The sequence below is a fragment of the Tubulanus polymorphus genome, chromosome 2, assembly GCF_964204645.1.
Source record: "Tubulanus polymorphus chromosome 2, tnTubPoly1.2, whole genome shotgun sequence".
NCBI lineage: Eukaryota > Metazoa > Nemertea > Palaeonemertea > Tubulaniformes > Tubulanidae > Tubulanus > Tubulanus polymorphus.
The window spans coordinates 3,754,781-3,777,766 of record NC_134026.1 but is presented as its reverse complement, the minus strand read 5'-3'; the positions used below and the strand labels follow the sequence as shown (position 1 = coordinate 3,777,766).

Sequence of the window (22,986 nt, the reverse complement as noted above, 5' to 3'; positions counted from 1 at the left end):
AAAATTACCAATATTCCAGTTGCTCATGTTTCAAATCCGAGAAAGATCGACAAGGTGCATTTTTGTATCATATAATAACAGTTTTATTTATTTTTTGCACAATTTTACAAATATTCACAATATATTTTCATATATAATTTATTCTTAGATCGATCTATATACACACAGTAAACAACACATAATAAAGTTATTATGTCTATATTGCACATCTAAGGATTTCATATATCTTATAATATATATGTATATATACATTTATAGATTCATACATTCATCTACTGAGTTATAGTCACCAGGATCACGCAACAATAGAAAAATATAGGAACATTTTACACGAACTACCGGTATATCACAATATCTTCTGTACAATGAAATCGCTAACTAGGGAGAATTCCGCGAAGCAAAGATCAATGATAAGGGACTCAAATTTTATGATACTTTTAAAACTAATTTTTATACATTCCAATATTATGGATCCAGGGACATCATGCCCACTTGACATAGTGCTTGAAAATTCTGCAATAGAACACCCCCAGGGCAACAAATACAGTAATCAATGACCTTGTTTATATTTTTGGGCAAAAAATGGTCACAGGATGGCCATTTTGAGTCCGATCGACTCAATGTTTTATAACATGGTGGGCTCTAGGGGGATACATATATACATAGGAAATGTCAAGATAATTGATTGAGGCATTTTGAAAAGCTGAGTTGATCAGCGAACATAATAATTAGTCGCACACTAGTCAGCCAACTTGATTCTGATAAGGCCAGTTTTTGGGCTGCAGATGGACAGGGGTAGATACATGTATAACCCAAATATCAAGTCAATCCATTGAAGCATCTTCAATACTTCCCAAATTAACTGGATTCCGTCTACGGCCAGATAGAAAAATAGAAGTGAATGCAATTACCCACTGGGACTTAATTCCGAAGTGGGCTAAACAGGTAATCAAATCCTATTTCATTTAAGGATTGTAATTTTTGCAATCCAATTTTTTTTTTCAAATCTACGATACATAGGGTATATCTTGTTAATTTTTTCAATCATCGAGCCACTTTTCAAAGATAGGAAATGTCTCTTTCTATCCATTAAGGCTTCACTGAAACTGGCTAATATTTGACTACCCTGGTATAAGTATATATAATGTATATATGGCAGTGCACATAGGTGGGATACATAATTTACAATACATTATATACAATACTCTTGGAAAGAATTGATTATGTAATTATCACAATATTCCATGTAATGGCTAATATATTACAATCCAGCCTTCGTTTATAGCGCAATCAGAAACAATTTTTTCAATTGTAATCGTCAATACATGAACGCCGATAACTTCAATACTCTGAATGATTTAAACTGGAATCTATCACAACGTTTAACACTGGCAAGGGATAAACATACACCGTCACGTATAAATACATATATACATTTGTTCCACTGGATAAACCTAAACTAATCTCTTTTTAAAGTTCCCTTTACAATGGAATCTCGTTACAATGAATTTCAGGGGCCGTAAAATCATTTTTTTATAACCAATAGTTAGCTTATACCGAACCCGAACGCAAATGGTTACTAAAACAGTCACGAAATTTATCAAATCGTTTTATCCGAGCTTGCTATAACGAAGTTCCACCGTAGAATCATTTCCATGAAATTTCTTATGGAATGATTTGATTCTGTGTGTGTTTGAATTGATACTGAAGTAGAAATTCTGTGCAACTCTTTATATGGCATGCAATGAAGACATTATAGATGCTCATGGCAACATCGATGAAATTTATGTGTGGATCTGTTCAGGACTACACAGGAAGAATAACAGATTTAAGTACAACACATAAGATATACTACAAATGTTTATATGCGGAATAAACTATGGAAGATTAAATAATTCAATAATCAAACTTTCTGCTCGACTTTTTGCTAACTAAAATTTGTGAAACTGAAACTCAACTATAAGCGATATACCTAATATACAATGCATATTCGTATAAAGTTTCATATTGATGAAAATATAAGTCTACCCCCGGTATGTCTATCACAGAATCATAACATTTTTATACCTCTCATCAAAGTGACCTACATTGAGGCAATTTTCTGAACAATGATGAAGTACATTGCAAATCCTACTTGGGTGTATTTATTAGAAAGTCATAATATAGGCCTGATGATATGTTTCAAATTTTGAAAATGCATTTTGTTTATGGAAAGTATCAGAAGCTATGAATCGATTAAATTTTGTTCGTATGATTTTATACATTATGAAGTAACAGTCCTACATGTAGTAATTATTACCGTAATCGAATGCATGGAATTTTTCTAATTTCTCCCTCCTTTTTTAAGTACAACATAATTCATTCGATGATGAATTTTAGAGAACATTTTTCACATAAAAATTATAAAAATACAAACAAAATAAATGTGAATGAGACATTATTTCCTTAAGTATTCTCTCATATACAGTGAATGAAACCTCACTCAGTAAAACTTTGGTATAACATTTATTTTTTTGTAACAGCTATCAGCTGCGATATCTCATTCACTTAGGAGAAAAACACTGAGCAACAAACAGATTTACATACCAGTAACTTACAGCAAAATTTCAATTTTGACTCAACAAATTTCATGGCAAGAAACTAAATCTACTCAATACCTAGGGAATTAATAAAACTCAACAACTACTGTCGGTAACTTTTTAAACAAAGCAAACAAAAATATTCATTTTACCAATTCTAACAGCAATGACATGCTCTCTGCATTCAGGTATTTCAACTGGATAGGTTCACAACAGTTTTAAGTATGTAAGCAGTTTTAGCAGTTGCACTCGACAAGAGTGTAAACGTTAATGCAAGAAGATTCTTATCCCGTATCAGTTCCGTAAGTGAATCTAGTAATTTTTGCTGCGATTAGATGTGTAAAGTAGAGAATGTGTACATGTTCACAAAAACTGAATTTAACTCAATACCTAAAGCTCATATCGAGTTTTGACATATTTCTTCACCTCTTAACAAGACATAATGCCCAACATGTCGAAGTACTACGAAACCACACTATGTGAATGTCACTGGAATATGGATCATGTAGTGTTCCCATGACCATCGTATTTGACTAGCAGTAAAACAACTTCTATTCTATTTGTTTTCTATCAAATCTTGTAAACGATACACGAGTTCGCGAGATATCTTCAGCACTTGTTTCGCGTTATGACGTTCGGCCATTTCTGTAAGGATGTGAGAAAAAAAACTTTATTTCTAGATGAGAGTAAACACAAACGCTTCAATAATTTACGATTTATGATTACATACCATTGAAGAATTTGATAATGTCTGTGAAATCCATGTTGTTATCGAGTATGATTTCTCGGTAGTATTCGACTAAAGCTAAAGCGATGAATAACACAAAGTATTGCGAACTTATGTGCTTCGCGGCCCAGATAGTTTCCCATACGGCAAATACGTCATCATAGACCAATTCTGCAAAAAATCAAATATCATAGTTTGTTTCATAATCTACGATCGTCGTGCAGTCCATATGTTACGCAACTAAACAAATGATTTAGTTCAGCTGAAAATCAGAAAATCTGTTGTACAACCACCTAAACTATTGAGCGTATACATGAATATCATTAATCAATATATGAACAGCGCGTTTTTCCTATCCTGAATTGTATAGTGTGCTTTGATACACACTCCACTCTGTGCAGTAAGCGCTATCAATTATTCTAATCAATATATCTATTTTCCTGAAATAACCTGACATATATGTATACGCATCATCCTGACATTCGATAATGTAAAGGGGCTACGTAATAGCTTACCTCTTTTGAAATCGAGTAGGAACCAGCGGTAACAGAAATAGAAATGCGTGTAGTCACCATTCTGGTGCATGTGTTCAAATAGTTCTGCATCTAGAATCTGTTGTAAGAACATAAACAAAATTAATAATTTTCCGAATGGGAGAAAAAAGGAGATGATTTAACATTTCATATGATTTCTTATCAGTTATGACTGCACATTCACCTGAATTAGAGATCGCATATTTGCAAAATGAGTATCCATAGCTCCACCGTGTGGAAAGTTTGAAGACATTCGTTTCATCAATTCATTAAAGCAACTATAAGTCAATGACTCTGTAATTCAAACATAAGCCCAGTTTAGCAGAACTCTATACCGTATTACACCGGTGAAGAAGGGCAAAATGAGAAAGGCTATGCTTACCATCATCAAAAATGACTAGTAATGGAGCAACAAGATCACACATTCCCTGAACATAACCAACATCAAGGTGTTCCCAAACGTATCTAAACAGTCGAGCAGACATTTCAAATAAGCACTAGAAGTACGGGTAAAATTCCAACGTTGGGAGAGGCAGCGAGAAACATAACTTACGTGCACATGACATTGCGCAGTTTTTCTAAATTTTCTAAGGTGAAATAGGAATAATTACGATCACATCTTTGCACATCTTTGTCGATACGATGGAGATTTAACGCCACAGTTTCCAACAGTTCTGCCTGAAAAGAAAAGAACAATTTCATTTCATACGAAAAGATATCCAACGTGACTAGTTTGATATCGCTGTGAGGAAAGGAAGCTGTATCTTACTGAGTAGACACCTCCACTAGAGGCAGGTGAAGCTGGTGACACTAAACTTTCCATCGACAGATGTACATCAGGTTCACCAACATTGAGATTAGCAGACTCCTTCTCACTGTCGATATCCACTTGTTCTTTATCAGCTTGGTATTTCAATTCTTCATCCGCATTATCGGTACCACTTCCACTATCTACTGAGGCATTCGTCACTATGATATTTTTAGCTTTAATATCTTCATCGTCAATGTCTTTGTCTACATCGTGTACGTTCTCTAAAGCCATATCATCGTTGGCGTCATCTTTCGAGTTCTGTTGAGCGTCCGTGAGTGAGCTCGACTGACGCAATTCGCCGATACCCTCATCCGGACTTTCCATTTTTCCCTGTGCCGGAGTAACATTATCTGACGTTTTGGAAGCTGTTGCTACTTGTTCAGTTGTAGGTGATGTTCCAGCAGTTGAAGATTCCTCGGGCAATGTCTCCGGATGTGATATACATTCATCAGATGCGTCGCTCATGTTGTCCATAAATACGTCGTTGCTCAAACTCGAATCCTTCCGCACGAGGGGAATGTGGCCATCTGTACTTTCTGACGATAATTTTGCCAGATTAGCAGCCATAATCTCTTTATCGCGTTGTCGAACTATCGCCTCAACTGCTAACCATTCAGACATTGTTTTTTCGTATTGTTGCCGAATGTCATTGTCGAGGCTTTCACGTTCGTCTGGTGTACTACCAAACTTATAATACCCCAATAGATATGGCCACACCTAAACAAGATATATCAAGTACTACTTAACAAATTCAATACTCCAACTTTGCAATCATCCAACAACTTATCATCATGAAAACCTTTTTCTGATAAATCATACGAACCTCTTTTCTAATCTCTTGCGCTACTCCACCATAATAAACCAGTCTATAAACCTCTTGATCTGAAGTAACCTAAAATCAACAACATATGAATGGATATGAAAATATCCCTTTGAGTATTAAGAATTGTAACAATACTTTAGAATAAACGCAACTTACAATTCCATTTTTGTTCATTTTCTGCCAGACCTCAATGGTGAGACCTTGTGATGCATCAAGCGGGTCTTCTATGGATATGATAGTAGAATTGACTAGACCTGACAAATGAGTTCGAACGGTTTTCAAATGGCGACAGTGGGCCAACCCTACAACAGAAAACATTTGTGTATCAGCCATTAAATTCTTTAAGGGATCCAGGAAAATTGTACCCAACATGTGAATGATTTACTTACATCCATAGAAGGCTCTGGATATGATCTGTTTTTTCATTGTATCACAAAGCTGTTTGATTGATGTCCTAAAACATAACGCACACCAATTTGTTCATAAATACACATATCTTAAATCATAAAATAATAGAAAATAGAAACAAAATGATAGTTCAAGTTAGAGAAGAATATATGAAAGAGAAAGGATAGAATCTGATGACCAGATAGAGTATGTTAAACTCAAATCTAACTTGAAACTTTAATTCATTTACTGTTAAATTTAAAGAATTTTGATAATGATTCAAGCAGTTCAGATACCACTTTATTCTGAAATAGTCTAATTTCTAATATACAACAAGTGAACCTTTACTGGACACTTTGGTAGTGCAAGTTTTCATTCATTTGGTGTGATACAAACTGATACTAAAAGCAAGCGGAAATATATGATCAATCTACATATCTTGTATCCCTTTTATTATCTAAATTTGATTATTTCTACAATTTTCAGTCTCCAGACATTTCTGATAGAAGGTTTTAAGGAAGAAATTTTCCAAAAGCTACCAAGCAATCAACCTAGTTATCAGTGTGATAAAATTGAAAGTTGCTCGGCAACTTTGATGAGGACTAAAAGCGGATACATAAGAAGTGAAAGCCACAACACGAATTATACTAAAGTGCTATATGTACTTTTCATCCCACCTATGCTGCCCCTGGAGACAGTTATTGTTCTGTTGCTGTTGTGTTTTAGCATAACTCTGAATGGAGACAGTTGATGAACTAGAACTGGAGCTACTTGTATGGCGTACTGGCATCTTTGACGGCCAAGGAAAAAACCCGTTTGATTTTACAGTCATATCTGCTTTTGGATCCATCATTTCATTTGCTGAAATACCGAAAGGATTGACTTCAAATGCTCAGTAGTAGATTTGATATAACGGCGAAAGCACGCGCCGATACTTACTGAGATTTTCTGGTTTGAAAGTTGATATGATTCTAAATACATAATCAGTGGCTTCTTCTTCGACAGTCGCTGTGGCAAGGTTGTCACCAGCTGCCTCTTCAACACCATTCTCACCCTTTGCCATTCGACTTCCTTTGCGTTTGAGTTTTGGAAATACTTTCCCTGAAATAAACAACAAAGCCACAACCGTATGAGAGATTTTACAGATGAAGAGGGATAGAACGATAGAATTGCAGAAAATTAATACATGCAGAAAATCATGCAACATTTGAATAACAAAATATAACTAACACTTAGACTAGGTAATACCACCGCTTACAAAGCGCAAAAAGCATTTTTTAATAAAAAGCCTTACATGCTAAAGAGTTACCATGTTAGCTCAATATTAGCTTAAAAGCTGAGGGTTTTGGTCGCACAAAACTGTCGAGATTGAGAAAGTAGAAAGTGAATGATGTTCAGTGAGATATGTGAAATTGATGCTAAGTGTGATACATGTTTAATCATATTGACAAAACAACAGCCATTCTGAATGGGCTACATGAGAAGTCTCTTCTGTGGAGACTCCATTATCATGTTGATTTCGACGATTCAGATCGATTTAAGGACTTTTAGTCGCCGTTGAATGCTAAACACGTATTTTTATTAGCACTTGAAATGCAGTGCATGCAAAATGTGATAACATGGCTACTGTCAGCGTATGTGCAAAACGGCTTTCAGTGAAGTTTCAAGAGGAAAGAGATCCTGAAACTATTCGATACAGAATAACTGTAAAACTGGTAATGTTTCAAAATAGCTGGTTTCATCATCAGGATCGCTTTCTACTCCAGAATAATAATGATTCAAAAATGAAAAGGAATGTATGTAAAGATCTATGGATGCATAGAAAAGTGTATCTATATAAATAAAGACCTGTAAATGCTTCATACGAGTCTATAACTTTCTGCAGTTGTTCAGATAGTGGAAAACCGAGACCCAGGCTTGTACCATTTGGTCTATCTAGTTATAATACAGAAAAATACATGCAAAATCAAGAACAAAATACGACATGAAATCGGACATCGAAAAATAAACAAAAATGTCAGGAGGAAAATCAATCGCGGAATGTTGAATACAAACACGTACATTCGTGTAGGCATGAACTTATTATTGGCACTATCAGCAATTAGAATATCAAGCTTCTTTGCCTAAATTTTAATTTGTTAGCCAAGAATATATGATGTAATGTTATGCAACTATACTGGCATATTAAATGTAATTTTGGATTATTAGACAAATATTCAGTGCATTTGTATTAATTAAATATGGACGCACGACACTTCCAAATTAATATCGACGAAGCAAAACTGACACCTAGCGATTGAAAAAGTTGATGTTTGTATTAATTTGATGCGCACATTGTTTACCTTTCCCCCGCTGTGACCAGAGTGGAGGATCGAGCTGTCCGTGCGGAAGAAGTCCGTTTTCCATACATGACAAGAACGCCAGAAGATGGCCGCCTTTTGGGAAGTGTATCGGAGGACGTTGAACGCCATCTTGTCCGACCAGAACTATCGTACCCCCGCTGTCAGCTGCAGAATATAGTTACATAACAAATGTGTTAGATACGGGAATAATTAAAAGGTCGATTAAAAATGTTAGAAATATTGGAGTAGACAAATTCTTGGTTCACGGAATATGCAACTAATTAGGTGTGTTCAGTTGGACGACTGAATTGACCGCATCAGTCCAACCAATTGAAAAGATGGTTATGTCAATCTAAACCGAATTCACCGATTACACCAATTGAACAGTGAACTAAGCCCAATCGAACACACCTGGCAATGAATATGATATGGTACTTTTCAGAATGAATGTACTGTACCCTATTCGAACTCAAAATGCACACCGGTAACACATTCGCACATTTTTTGAATAACTGATCAATAAGAATGATTATCTAGACTTACGTTGCTGATGACAATGGAGGTAAACTATTTCATCGAGGAAGATCGTTACTGCATAATCCCAATACAAACTGTAAAACAAATGGAAAAATACAGTCAATACAAACAGCCATTTGTTAGCAGACTATAATCGACAAGGGAATAAGAAGGTACTGAAAGCGTCATCAATTTAATCTAAGCAACGAAGCTTCATTATTTAGCTTCGAGCCATTACAGCTTAACGACTGTAACTTAAATGAAACGAATACATTTGGATCTTATTTTCGTCTGAATGAGCATCTTTTCACAATAAATAATGTGATTCGGGCAACGATGGCGAAACTGGTAATTAACGATGGTGATAATGACCGGACATTACTACATAATGTAAGCATGTGAATTAGCGACCAATTCCAAGAGAACAACTGAGAAATAGAGCGAGAGACAAGATAGATGTATGTACAGATATGAGAGGCTACAAATCTGAACTCAGTTAATTACCCTTCGTACCACGTGAAATCAGTTCAAATTACATGCTATTGTTGACGTTATTAACACGTACATTATTTACAAATGGTAACTTTCAGTTAGGTTCTTTTCATCATGAAAACACAGTATAAGAGAGTTATGATTTTTTCTCGTTCAGGGAGATGATGTAAACAGAGGAATCCGTCACACCTCAGCTCCCTGTGTATAGAAATACGGTCCTTTGTTTACAGTGAAAAGCAAACGATGTTAGTTTCATACTCGGTTAGTAAGACTCCCCACACCCGACAAAATCATGAAATCCACTGATTTTGTGACAAGTGATTTTCTGATTTTTGGGGATGACAATAATTTCAGAAATTCAGAAAAGAACGATAATCAGGGACAATCACCCACACAATTTTCAGACATGCACATTTGGCATCTCTTGACTGCGATCCGACCATATCGATTGGTTTGCTTTTGCTATCGCGGCTAAAGCCGAGTATTTCATTACGCGCCTGACTGTGTAGATGTCAAACAATATCAATGACAAGTAGTAATCGATAGTCGTGTTTGTCAGTTACTCGATTGACACGAAAACATGAACTCAATCTAAACTCCCCCCCCCCCCCCCGAAAAAAATACCGCCGCTTGATTACTAAACGGCTCGATTCAACCGATCTACATACGGCTTCGCGGATATAGCATCGTCCAAATGATCTATCGAATTTCGGGAAAAATTGGTTAGTCACGCTGAAGAAGTTTACACCACCAATAGTTATTGAATTAATGGGAAATGATGACAATCACAAGGGGGGAGGGGTGGGGGGTAAACCATGCAATCCACCACCAACACATGCCGCAAACAACATGTTTTTTCACTGTTCGTTTTTGGTTTGATAAAATTACTAAATTTATTCATCATTCATAGCAATCATTTCCAGAAATAGTTTTTTTTCCGTAGCTGAACTTCAACATTTATTTAAGATCTATATTAGTCCGTTTGTTTGTTGTTTCATGTAAGTGCTGATTGAAAAGTCAAGAAACGAAAAACAATTTCCAATTATCATCCGGTTACCATGGTAATGCCGATAGATATGATGCAAACTTCAAGCGTTGAATGCGTGAATCCTGTTAATGATTAAAGGGGCATCATCCATGCTGGTTTAGAATGAGGTCTGTCTTTAACCCTCACAACCTTTCGAACCTCTGTCCAAGAATCCCCTTAACAATCTAATCCAGTCCCAGATCGGTAGAGTTGTTGATGATGGAACATATACTCGTCGACACGAAAGCTATTGATATGCTATGGTATACGTCTGCATATGGCAGATTAAGCATTTCCAAAGCCAAGCACGAGAAGGAGGACATTGACAATATTAAGTTGTTTCACAAGTCGTTAGAGATATAACATAGCATTACAGCTCTACGACGAGTTAAACAAGCATTGTTTGTAGATTCCTTGAATCCTCTACCCACTTACCACTAAAGGCATTGTAAGCGGGTTCGTGGTATTTCCTAACACGAGGAAGAAAGGCCAGAGAACCATCTCTGCCATCACCAGGGTGAGTACCGATGAGCCCTGGGTTGATTGAGGAGACCAGTCGATGACTGATGGCTTAAATCACAGAGCCACTGTGCCTCTTAAACCAAGCATTTACAGGCTCATTTATATAAACCCGACTTGGTCAACAAGAATGTTTTGATTGCAAGGACAGATACTGTTATTGTGAGGTTTAAAAAGGGACGATTACGGCATGTAATCTTCGTAGATATACTCACTTGCGTTTACCACTAATCTTGATTAGTTTATTTAAAGTCTTCGAATACCTAAAAGTGTTGTCGGGTCTTTTTGTAAGTGAAAGAAATAATGAGCTCTGTTAAAGAAATATTGCCCATGAAGTCGTACGCGGTCGCACACAGGTGGTTCACGTTTCAGAAACGTTAAGAGAAAATCAAATTGAGGCATTGCTCATAGAAATTTAAAGAATTTGTTTTACCCGAGGCAAGTCTTGGCTTGAATAAGTATGAATTTTCGAGTGACCCACCTGCGTTGTTGCGAGACATTTTTAACTAAATATTGATCATCAGTGGTAATCATTATAGCTTCACTAGTATTTTGTGTATTTGGCCAGAAGGGAACGTTTTATTTAGAACTAGCATAGTTCATTTTTGCGGAATGTCACGTAAATGTCAAATCACATGATAACGGAAATTCAAGAACGTCATTATCGGGTTAGAACACTGAAGGCATTTTGCAGTCGAAACCATTCAAGCTCTAAGAGCTACAGTGCTTTAATTTGACTAAACTAATTTACGAAACATGAGATTACTGCACAAAAAAGTAGGCAAGAAATCAAGAAAAACAAAGATAAACTAAAAACTCAATACACGTAGGGGCACATGATCTAGTCCAATTCGACTGTGTATTTTCAGTTATAAAATCAAATAACGAACTAGATCATAGGTTTATTTAAAAACAGATATTTTGTTTCAGTCAAGTAACCGTGAATAGCTTGATTTCATACGCGCGAGAATCTGAATGAATGAATGTATGATACGCGCTTAAGTTGAATATTATAGATTTTATCCAGAGGTATTAAGGCTAATCCCGTCGTATGAAATCAGGCGACGGTCTCTCTATCTAGCGGTTCATGAGCAGTTGAAGCTATTTGAATTGCGAGAGAGAGGCACGTAATCCCAAGCTTTGACTGATAATAGATAATTCAAAGCCCTCGTGCAGTGCTACTCGTTACATCTGATCGCAATTCGAAACTGATTAGATATCTCGAAATCGCTACGAAGGCGCTATAGTCTACACGCGGGCTTTATCTATTAAAATGAATAATAATAAAAACGGCTTTATCGAACGAACACAAACAGGCAGGCATACCTCCTGTCAAATTCCTCATTTTCGTCGATTTCGCAACAACCGTTCATCAGCTGATTCGGCGTCCATTTTATCGTTAAGCCTTCTACCGACTGGTGCAGTGATAAATAACCGGGCATCATCTCGACATCTTCTTTCTGAAAATGGATGCCAATGGGTGCATGATTTTTCCCCTGAAACTTGTGCAAATCTATTCGAGTGCACAAGCGGTAAGTGACTACATGCATTGAATATCTATTTCCCCAGTTACAGTTTTGATTTCATAAACATCTTCACTTCAAATTCTAGGTTAAATGAATATTTTGTATGTCTCAATAGCCACTTAAGACTGAATATGGCGTGAAAAATGTCCATTCAAAAGCAATACCCATAAACCCTTCCAAGTGCCTTCAAGGTGAGACTCCTGTGGGGCTTAACCCAGATCATTGCTAAACACCCTGAATTGCTAAAAGCCATTTCTAAATCACGAGTCCAAATTTATATGAATAAAGTGGGGTGTATTGCATTCCCTTTCAGGGCTGACTAATTAATATCCTAAATGTATTGTACAGACACTGAAAGGAGTGCCTTCGTAGAAACACCCTCAAATGTTTCCACTCATGGAAAGTTTCTATGCGTCGATATTTTTCGGAAACTTACAGGTTGTACGAGGACATTGTTTTTGCCGTAGAGTAAAGTTGTTTTTGAGTTTTGATGCAGGGACTCGACGTACTCTTTAGCCGATAATGGAACGCTACGTAACGCTTCATCGCTTCCGCTTGAACTTGTATTCCTCGGAACCTGCAGAAAAATACAGAAAAATCGTTTGTTTATCGATATAAAAAAAAACGTGAAGATAAACGACACAGATTTCTTCGGTTACGATATCAAGGACGAGTTATTGAACATCGGAGTACATGATCCAATAGATTTCATGCACACGGTGGTGGACAAATTTCTGTTGACGTCAATCTCAATCAGAAACCAACAGCTCCGTGCGTCACTATCGAAGGCTTTCTATCTGTATGTGACAGGATTCTATCAGAGTGAGATGGAGAGAGCAGAGGGACAGAGAGGAAAGGGAGAGGGGGAGGGAGAGCAGGAAGGGAGGAAGGGAGAGAATAGAGAGAGAGCAGGGAGGGACGGAGAGAGAAGCATACAATCCATTCAATTAGTAGACCATGGACGTAGATTATACGTCCTAGACATATAGATCAATGTATGCACACATGTATGATCATCTGTTCACTGAGAGAGCAAAAAAAAACTAGATATGTAGGTAACATGAAACAATATTTGTACTAGTGTCTCTATACATCAAATTATACTAATCATTAAAAAAATAATACTAATTTCTCAGTGGCGAATATGAAATCATACACGATGAGCTGAATGAATTTCCTATAGCACAGTTTCATTAGAGTGAAGGGATGTTATAAACACAGCCATGCATTTTTACACGGAATAAATCAACATCATTCAGACAACTCTGCATAAAAAGGTCGAGTTTTGTTACATCGAATGCGTTGAATGAGAAAATTGTCGACATCAGTAGCAGCTAATTAGACTATGTGCGATGAATTCATGAATATTCGAACAGCAATCGATACCACGCAATTGAAGGACAAACGGCACTTAAAAACCAAATCGACAATCTGTGCTAAACGCATTATAGACTGTCGAAATGTCAAAGCGCTATTATTCTTAACGGCATGGCCTGCCTAGCTGCACGAGCGTAGGCGCAAAATTGCCTGGAAACGGGCTGCCGAAACGCAAGTTGTCACGGGCGCATTTTTATCATCCGCATCGCTAGGAAAAAAAATCGATTTCCGATCTTGCCATTTATCCTTGCGCTAGATTCGCCGGCGTCGGTCGAAGGAGACGACCGGCGTGTCACGCGGCGGATGAAAGAAACGAATGATTTGATTAATCGACCGACGGGGAGTAAGAATACATCGGAGAGACGCATCGCGCGCAGATAATATCAGTTATTACACGAATCGTACGCGGATGTCAAGATGAGAAGTCATCGTTTCTGCCAATACCATTCAGAAACTACTTCTGATAGACGAGCGCACTTCGCGCAGACAAGCATCGTGAATTATGTAAAAGCGTGGACTCTCACTGAAACCTCTTAGTAAAATCGACTGCATACACAACTAAAGAATCTTTATTTGATGTTAATAATGAGGTATATATGCACTAATATGATACGCGCATAAATGTCAGCATACAACTTCACTAATACACTTTCGCTGTGGTTCAATAACCTCGCAGTCAATATCTACCATACGGTGAATCTCATAACCACTGCCCACCTACTCATTCTCAATGTTACCAAGGCCTTTTTGTAAATACTTTTTTCAACTAAGAAAGAGTGAAGATTGTGTTGAATCGAATGTAAGTGATAAGGAAAATGGGAAAAAACGAGCCTTTTAGAAATAATGAGATCGAAAATCAAGATGGAAACGCAAACAGAAAAAGTTCGCTTTTCTAAGAACATTATGATGAAAACACAATGGAGGAAGCCAAATGGAAAAGTCATTCGAGTGATTTTTGTAATTTGAAACATTCAGATTTTAGATTAAACATGCATCAAGATTAATATTTCTTTCAGCTTTTTGTTAAAAACGGTAACATTATCTCAAGGCCACCGGAGATTTGTTTTTAGCTGCTTATTCTTTTTGCTTGAAATATCTCATTTTCTATACATTATGTGCACAACACACACCTACTTGAAGACACACATATATACGTCATTAGATAATTAAAGTGAGTGCATTCAGTAACCGAGTAATCCACGATTTCCTCGAAATGAGCGAGATTTTCATCAACACGCTGAAATAAAATACGGCTATAACTTACACGTACATGAAGTCCTAATCGCTTTGGAGATCCAGGACTGTTGAAATGATTACCACTGCTATGTATACGATGTCGCTGTACGAGTTCGTCAGCAGGCGGATCGGTCCAAAAATGGTCGGTCGTTTTCATTTTCGTAAAGTCTAACGCGCATGGTCCAACTGTAAAACACAAATGACCAGAGTTTAATCATTTCAGTTTCGTTTCTTCGATTCATACATTTTGTACAAAAGCAGATAAAATACAGTTAAAATATGCTATAGCTACAAAAGCAGTTCATGTGTATTATATATTTGATATGTATATAAAAACCTGGATCCAGTTCCATTTAATAATCTAGTTTGACTCAACAGGTTATTTCTAGTATTAGTTAGTTAGATATTATGGTATTAGTTTGGCTACCTCCCTTAAATAATTAACCTTATCTCTATGTTTCTCGGTCCCAAGGCCATTTATGTAAATAGGTAACAATAGCGTTATTTTGATGATTATTTTTCTATTTTCTACTTGTAACATTGTTACGAATAAAGATGTAATTTCAAATTTCTTATCTCCTGAATTAACCTTAGTCTTAACTGTGTAACTGGGTCCTGAAGGCGAACCTTAAAGCAAGAAAGTTTGAAATATCATTGCTGGAATTTTAAGTGGTAGAGTTAATTTTCTTATCCTTATCCTTATATCTTATCCTTATATATTTTCACTCTAGTTACAAACTTCACGAAATTGTCCATAACAAGAAATGTGTCTGCTACTTGAGACTTGATATCACTCGCTACGTCTAGCTGGCTAATCCATAGATGATCTTTATTCTATACCAGTCTTGGAAGTTTTTCCCATCCACAGCCCCAGGGTCTGTTACATTCGATAATTCATTCAAAATACAATTTAAAAGGTGTAAAATTAACTCGATCCAAAGCTCCGAGAACAAAGAATATTGTTCTTTATGTAGAGATATTCTAACATTGATTCTTTTAATATCATGGCATCCATCGGCTGAAGTATGTGTCATGTTGTTATGACGTTCACCCAGTTTATGATGTTAAATACGTACAAACATCGCATATGTCACCCCGCCATACGTACACATTCTTTGAAGAGAGTGCAAATTTTTTTAATTCCCGCACACAGCAGCTGCTTTCTATCTCAACACTTTTCATTGTTTCACGTTGATCTTAAGTGATCGGAAAAACGAATCGAAAATCTATTGTCGCTAAAATTGTAGCTCAAAAATAAATATCGATAAAATGAGCCTCATACACAAACCCACAAACTCAACGAGAGTAACAAAATTCCATATCTACCAGAAATGTGTGTTGTTTGTAATAAAGGATCATAAGTGGGATCAAAACTGAAGCATTTTCAGTATGTACGTTTTCAGGTTTTTTGCATGGGCCTAGGTAACAAATCAATTAATTTACCACACTGCTATGTACAAATTATTGAATCATGACCTCATAGTAATAGTTCATGAATAACAAGTTTCAGGAATTTTTGTGATACATATTTCAGACTGTACTAAAATACATCAATGGGATGTTTTTTTGGAACTATATACGATCTTAAGCACCAAAATTTTAGTAAAGAATCAAATACAATCGTCTATTATTTCAAATAATTGTTGCAAAGCTCAAAAATCTGGATTTAGATCCATGAAGTAGAAATTCTAAAAGTGAATTACAAAATCTAACCCAAATTTCGCAAACTGGGCTGAGAAATTAAATCTGTCTTTGTAATCGGTTTCTCCAATGGAACCGTCATAAATCACGACCGATCCTGTCGGAGTAAACTAATTTACCGGTTTCCTGGTTGCGAACGGTTCTCTCATCGTAGTTCTGATATCTACACGAGCGCGCTCGACGCGGACCGAGGCTTAATGCGAGCGACGACGGAGTAAACGTTATTTTCGGATGAACAGAAATTAATGACCGTCGTATATTTGCCCCCACGACGACGACAGAAAATCAAATGAAATCGAATGAAATACGCGGCTGTTTATACGATACTCACCGAGTAGAGAAGCGAGTATCGGCCCGTCGACAGGATCGCCGACGATCGACTCTTTCTCGTAGAATTTACTGCCGTTCTGTACGAGGTATTCGATGATTTTAGCGAGATTTTTCTCGAACAGCGCCATCCTTATCCATAGGTATTTCGGATTGTAAAATATGTTCGGCTTTTTCGATGTCTGATTCTTATTGCTGTCCAGTGATTTTCTGTAATGAAAGAGATAGAAATGAAATATGCCAGTTACCAGAATTTGAATGACAGCACTTTAACGACTAGCCACGGCTTATTATTAAGTAGCAAGGGACACAAAGGAACAAGTTGATCGGGTTTTGTATTAATTACTATTAATTATTAATTATTAATTTGATCTGAAAGCGGAAAATCTAATTCCATCAAGACGACATACACGTACGGCATACAAGCGGAAAATTTGAACCTTTAACGTAATAGACTGCCAGTCAAGAAGGGATTCAATAAAGTAACAGATGTGTGAAGACATAATTCATTGCGAGATAATAGGGTTAAATACTATGGAACTAACTTCGAGCCATCGACGCTGATTTCAGAGTCGTCGAGGACCTTCACGACTTGTGCCGCTGGTTCGCAGCTCTTGGCGATTTTGTGCAACAGGGCAGACGTACTGCTGCTCTTGAATAATCCCAGCGCTCGTTTCTTAATTCCATACTGAAGACACGCTTCCACCGTACCTGAAAGGTTGAAACGATATTCACTAAACAACGGCAAAAACTAGGGGTCCAGTGACACCACGTCCACTCGGTGAAATACTTGGGTACTTTAATAGGAAATCGTATATATTTCAATATTCAACTCCCCCTGGCAGCAAGAACGAACAACTGGGTAAACCCAATTCCATTTAAGGGGATGTGTCCTACGACTGCTAACAATCATCCGCAAACAAGTTTTCTGAGAATCACAAGATGCAAATTGGCCTTATTTTTCAGAATACATCTATCACAAATTTGCGACGTAGAAAAATAAAGGATCTTTATCCATTAGGTACGAAGAGAAGTCCCCGTATAAATTGAGTTTAGCGGAAGCCATTCATTATTCGTAAAATGTCACGACTGGCTTGCGGCGTATAAAAAATATCTCGATTATAACAGCAACGCACCTCCATGTAATGAGAGAGCGCTTTAACCCCGATTTCAAAAGTTAATTGGCTAGCGATCACAATATCAGACCCCTAGGAGTAGTATATCTACCCCCCCCCCCCCGAAAACAAACAAGCAGCCAAAACGTAAATATGAAATGAAATAACAGCATAGATACAGCACTTCATTTTATGGTAAACAGAAGAAGATGGCGATGGAAACAAAAGCCGTATCGCATGGAATCTTATATCGCGATTGACAATATTGACCGTCGAGTGTAAATCAATGATATCAGCATTCGAGACATAAATTCTACGATCCGTCGTTCGCCGTTATAAGCCTCGTACTAACACGTGACCGAGTATACGGCTAATAAAATCGGTTGTTTTCCAAAAATGACAACGCGCAGCAGAGTTCATTCCCCGGTTAAAGCAGCTATAAAAATTCCTGCTAGGTCTCATACTGGCTAGCTATAAAAATGAAAGACCTGTTGCGCTTAGTTAAGATTAGATCATTTCCAGCGAATTGTGGCCAGGTAGATGGTAATTAGGATATTGCTCCGAAGTCCCGGGGTTTCTAAGAAGTTATCAACTCCGATTACATCGGTATAACAGGTAACCAATAGTGACCGTACTGGTGTCAATCACCCTTCTTATTATGTGCCAACTATACATACAGCATCAATCGCGCAAACCAGGTATATGCGGGCTACTCGCAGCATCCATTGCCATGGCAACTGCGATTCTTGTGCCCGCGCGCCACAGTAAAACAGACGGGCGCATGAACACGAGATTGATCAATGGCCGAATGGGAATTGACAAGTTATCATGCTTTCAATATTAAATGATTGATATCGCCGGATTTTTAGTTACCGACAAATACACTAGTCAAATACATTCAGACGTGAAAGGTCAAAGGCGAATGAATACAAAATCAAAAAAAATGTCGAAAGCTAACTGTGACCTCAGGGACCGCGGAGCACATGGCTCAATATTCTGTTTCCTTAAAAAATTTGAAACATAAGAAGTACTTCTCCAAATATCAAATTTTGAATTTTGATGTGCCAACCCTCAAACCTCAAGTAAAAAGCTTCGCATACTCAGCACCCTTGATCATAGGACCCCCTTTTAGCGTAGTACTTCACCAATATAGTACATTCACAGATATAGACTTACAATTACGACAACTAGCGACATTCATACTACCCCTAAAACAGGGAAAAACATTCAACACTTCTGCCGACTGTCGTTAGAATTATTTGAGGACCGAACTTTAGTAACGTGTTCTAATAAGATCATTAAATATCACTACTCAATGCACGAAAGGTGCAATCAATGCTGTTTATGATCTTTCCCTTGTGAGATTAGTCTGATTGACGTCGGAAAGATTTTGTCTTCTGAAGATTCCGATCTGTCATTCCATGAACCGAGTTTAATTGGCATTTTCACCACCCGCCGATGCTAATTAATGCCTACAATTTTGCGCAACCAGCAATCGTCGACTTCTCTGGCGATATTTGTGTTTCATTAGCGACGAGTGATCTTTCAAGACTTACCGCATAATGAAGTGATACTGCTACTCTCTTCATGTACGAATTTACGAGTAACTGCCTCCTCCATGATCTGCTTAACCTACAATACAATATTATAAAACGAATTCAGAGGATCTGTTCGGATGAAATATAAGCCGCGATCGATCGCATGAACGTTTTTTATCCAGGCCAACTGTTTAAACTGATGCCTGTTTGACACCGGCCAGGCCCCACATCAAAATCATGAAGCAACTACCGTAAAGCAAACTGAAAACATGAAGTCTTCCCAAATCTTTATTTAGAACTAGACATACTCCAATTCTAAATCTGTCCCTTTCTAGAATTTTGGAACATCCTTAAACTCTAGTTTATATTATATACCTTTAGGTCTATAGCAACTATCACATAGAGACGATTTGGACCGGGTCAAAGCCGGGATCAAAACTGGTTCAAGTGAAACTTGCCTAATTAGTGCATTCACGACACACATAAATCACTCATTTTTACTAAAAACATGCTATCAAAACAATGATATGGCAAGTGAGATGAATCGCTTCCAGAACCAATTTATCAGTATTCACACGGCATAATTTGTGACCCAGGCTAAAATCGCGCTCAGTCTGGTCGGGCTAAATTTGGCCGACGTCAAGTTTGGCACCAGCATGAACGGTTGGCTCTCAGCAAAAATTCGAACTTCACTGTTCTAAGTTTGAATGTTTTAATGAAACTAGACCCTGATCAAAATGTTTTAGAACACAGCAGTTACACAGCAGTTACCGGTAAATATTTGAAGAAAAGAGCTAAATCCGAGATCAGATTAAGGCAGTTCTCGTAAGGCCTGAAAAACTTGCACATTCCTCTTGCATCAGAACAAAAATTATAGACTTCGTTATCAATACACCCACATGCCGGAAAAATAACTAGCATAATCTTTTTCTATATCTCAATAAGGGATTAATGAAGTTCGTTCGTCGTGAAGCCAAGCAAGCCTTCAGCTATAATAAAGTCAAGGCTGGATTTCGGATAGAGGGATGACAGGAATTTTCCAATCAGCGTACCAAAGATGCCTAGAGTCACGTATAAATTGGGGCCAGTTATTACGCTCCCAAATCTATCATCGTAATAACATTACATATCGCGTCGAGGAGAAACATGCTCGATGAATAAAACACATTGAGCGTGGGAGTCAAATTACCAGCTTTTAATAGAAATTTGCCGAGTGATAATGACACAAGTCAGACAGTATTCAACAGTTAATTCAAGAACTATGGCTCGTATGGAAAATGCCGCGTTATTGTTATGATTTCAAACGTCAATGGCTGGACAAAGCACAGCTTACGCATACGTTCATGAGTTCATAATTCCCATTTTTCCGTCTGACCAAATTTAGGCCGAAGCAGATATCAAAACAACAGTCCAAAATTAAATGTCAGGATACGAAAATTTGAAAAGAATCTATTGCAACGGGATAAGAAATTTCAACATTCAACAATGTTTTTTTTATTAGATTCTTCACCTTGAAGAAGCTTAAATGAAAGGCAAATTGGGATAACAACGCGACGTGAGATACTGACAATGGAGGCTTTCGGAACGTGAGAAGATACCCTCTCGAATCGAGCACAATGACATTTGTTTGTTGGTTTAGTATTAATTTAAGTGAAGTATCATCATTCAGTATTTCCAATACGACTCGAAGGTTTTCCATCGAAACCGATCGCTTGATATTTTTTCACCGCTATTTGCGACAATTTTGATTGCTATTCATCTATCGCTTGCTCGAGTGCCTGGAAACGTTTCATAATTCCGGTGCATCCCCGTTCGCAATTAAAAGAATTGCTTTGACATTTAAAATATAGCGGGATCGAACGGCAGATTAAGATGATTTATAGGCTTTTAAGAGAACCTGGGCTATACGCGCAGCATCGCCGGATATTTTCCTGCATTTGGCAACTGAATGGCTGTTACCATAACAACTGGTTAACGGGAGAATCTGAATAAAGTAGGAATGCAGCTGCAATAACGTGAAAAGACGGGCGTTCATTCAACTTATTTCAGACGTCCGTTCATTTCAACACATCCGAATTTCTCTGATAATACGAGGAAATTAAAGTTGTTCAGATCTGTGCAGATAGATCAAGAACTCCTCACTGATATAACGAGAAAGATGAAGTCCGCTAATAATTCATTGATTCAAAGTTTCGACTATAACCAAATAGTCACCTGCTAGAATACTTAAACACGGACATTGTAATTTCATCAATGGTTATTATTGCCAGGTATTGAAATTATGCAAATAAAACACACATATTAATCTAAAAAAATATTTTTCAGCCGGGAAATTGCTAAAATTTATGATACTCTGGCCACACATGTATCATAGCTTTAGACAGTAATGGTTAGATTTTTTAATGAACAGCATTCATGCATTCAATTATGCAGTCAACTGAGCGAATTACTACAGTAATATATAGAATGCAACATATTCATTGATTATTCATTTCAAGATACATTTACCTATTATAATTCCCACAGAAGGCTTAACTGAATGCTCATAGCAATATGATGATGATATACCAGACATAAGACGGTTTTTAAGTCTTTTGAACAGAATCGATTGAAAAAGGCCGTTTGATATTAAGGAGACCATGTTAGCCAATATTGATTAGGTATAGTGCCTAGATTTTACGAAAATATATAGAGATGAAAATCATAAATATCTATGAATGTTTAGATATAATTATTATTTTTTTTCATGATACATTAAAAAACAGATTACCTGCTATGATTTATATCTATTAATGCATTTTTGTAATCAAAATTATAATATGCAAATGGAATAAAAGTGATGATGGAATGAATAGGACAAGTAGGGCCAAATTAGCCTGAAGTAATATATTGCAACTGATTCGAGGTGACATGAAGTGATTTCAAGAGAGGCAAATGTTATAAAAGAAGGTAGTATCCAGTGCTCATCGTATCTTTAATTCGAGCATAAAGATGATGGATGCTGTGTCAGGTCGAGTTCGGCTAGCCTCTAACACAAAATTAAAGCCACAAAACACAAAATTAAAGCCACAAAAAACAAAGTAAAAGAAATTGGCGATAGCCTAGTATTTCATTGTTAGATCAGGACCTAGGCAGGCAGCTGTAGCTGAGTGTACTACTGGTGTAACGTTGAGTTGTGTTGTACTGTTAAAGTGTGTAAGTAAGTAAGTAGTGTACTGACCTCCTTCTTGACATTTCGGAGTAATTTTTCCCGAAGTTCTTTATCTGAAAATAAACACACACGTCCAGATTAGGCAGTTGATTATCACATATCATAAAACAACAGCCAATCTATCGTCGAATTGAAAAACTGTCATCGCAGAAATAGGAAGATATTTACCGTTTTCCACAGCCATTTTCTACATTATTAT

At 37.0% G+C, this 22,986-nt stretch overlaps 1 protein-coding gene across 4 annotated transcripts; it reads right to left on the bottom strand.

The window, feature by feature from the left end:
• Positions 1–102: 102 nt before the first annotated feature.
• On the bottom strand, positions 103–22,986 carry LOC141900639 (small G protein signaling modulator 2-like). 4 transcript variants are annotated; one of them, XM_074787618.1, is made up of 24 exons: positions 22,956–22,986; positions 22,797–22,840; positions 19,595–19,670; positions 17,469–17,634; positions 16,928–17,133; positions 14,924–15,081; positions 12,719–12,859; positions 12,083–12,216; positions 10,972–11,037; positions 8,746–8,813; positions 8,194–8,367; positions 7,709–7,795; positions 6,800–6,961; positions 6,526–6,721; positions 5,863–5,927; positions 5,630–5,775; positions 5,474–5,542; positions 4,609–5,367; positions 4,393–4,517; positions 4,222–4,304; positions 4,024–4,133; positions 3,822–3,918; positions 3,310–3,477; positions 103–3,224 (listed from the first exon to the last, which is right to left on the bottom strand). In XM_074787618.1, the coding sequence occupies exons 1-24, from the start codon at positions 22,969–22,971 to the stop codon at positions 3,136–3,138; spliced, it is 3,405 nt and encodes a 1,134-aa protein (XP_074643719.1). In that variant the 5' UTR covers positions 22,972–22,986; the 3' UTR covers positions 103–3,135. The 4 variants fall into 4 exon arrangements, with proteins under 4 accessions (XP_074643719.1, XP_074643722.1, XP_074643721.1 ...); XM_074787621.1 differs by having other exon boundaries at positions 8,203–8,367; XM_074787620.1 differs by having other exon boundaries at positions 14,930–15,081.

Bases quoted from the DNA above. Each gene is read 5' to 3' on its own strand.
- LOC141900639 (XM_074787618.1), bottom strand. The intron at 6,722-6,799 runs GTAAGTATCGGC...TCGGTATTTCAG, and splicing joins TTTCAAACCAGAAAATCTCA to CAAATGAAATGATGGATCCA. The intron at 5,776-5,862 runs GTAAGTAAATCA...TTTCTGTTGTAG, and splicing joins ATCCAGAGCCTTCTATGGAT to GGTTGGCCCACTGTCGCCAT.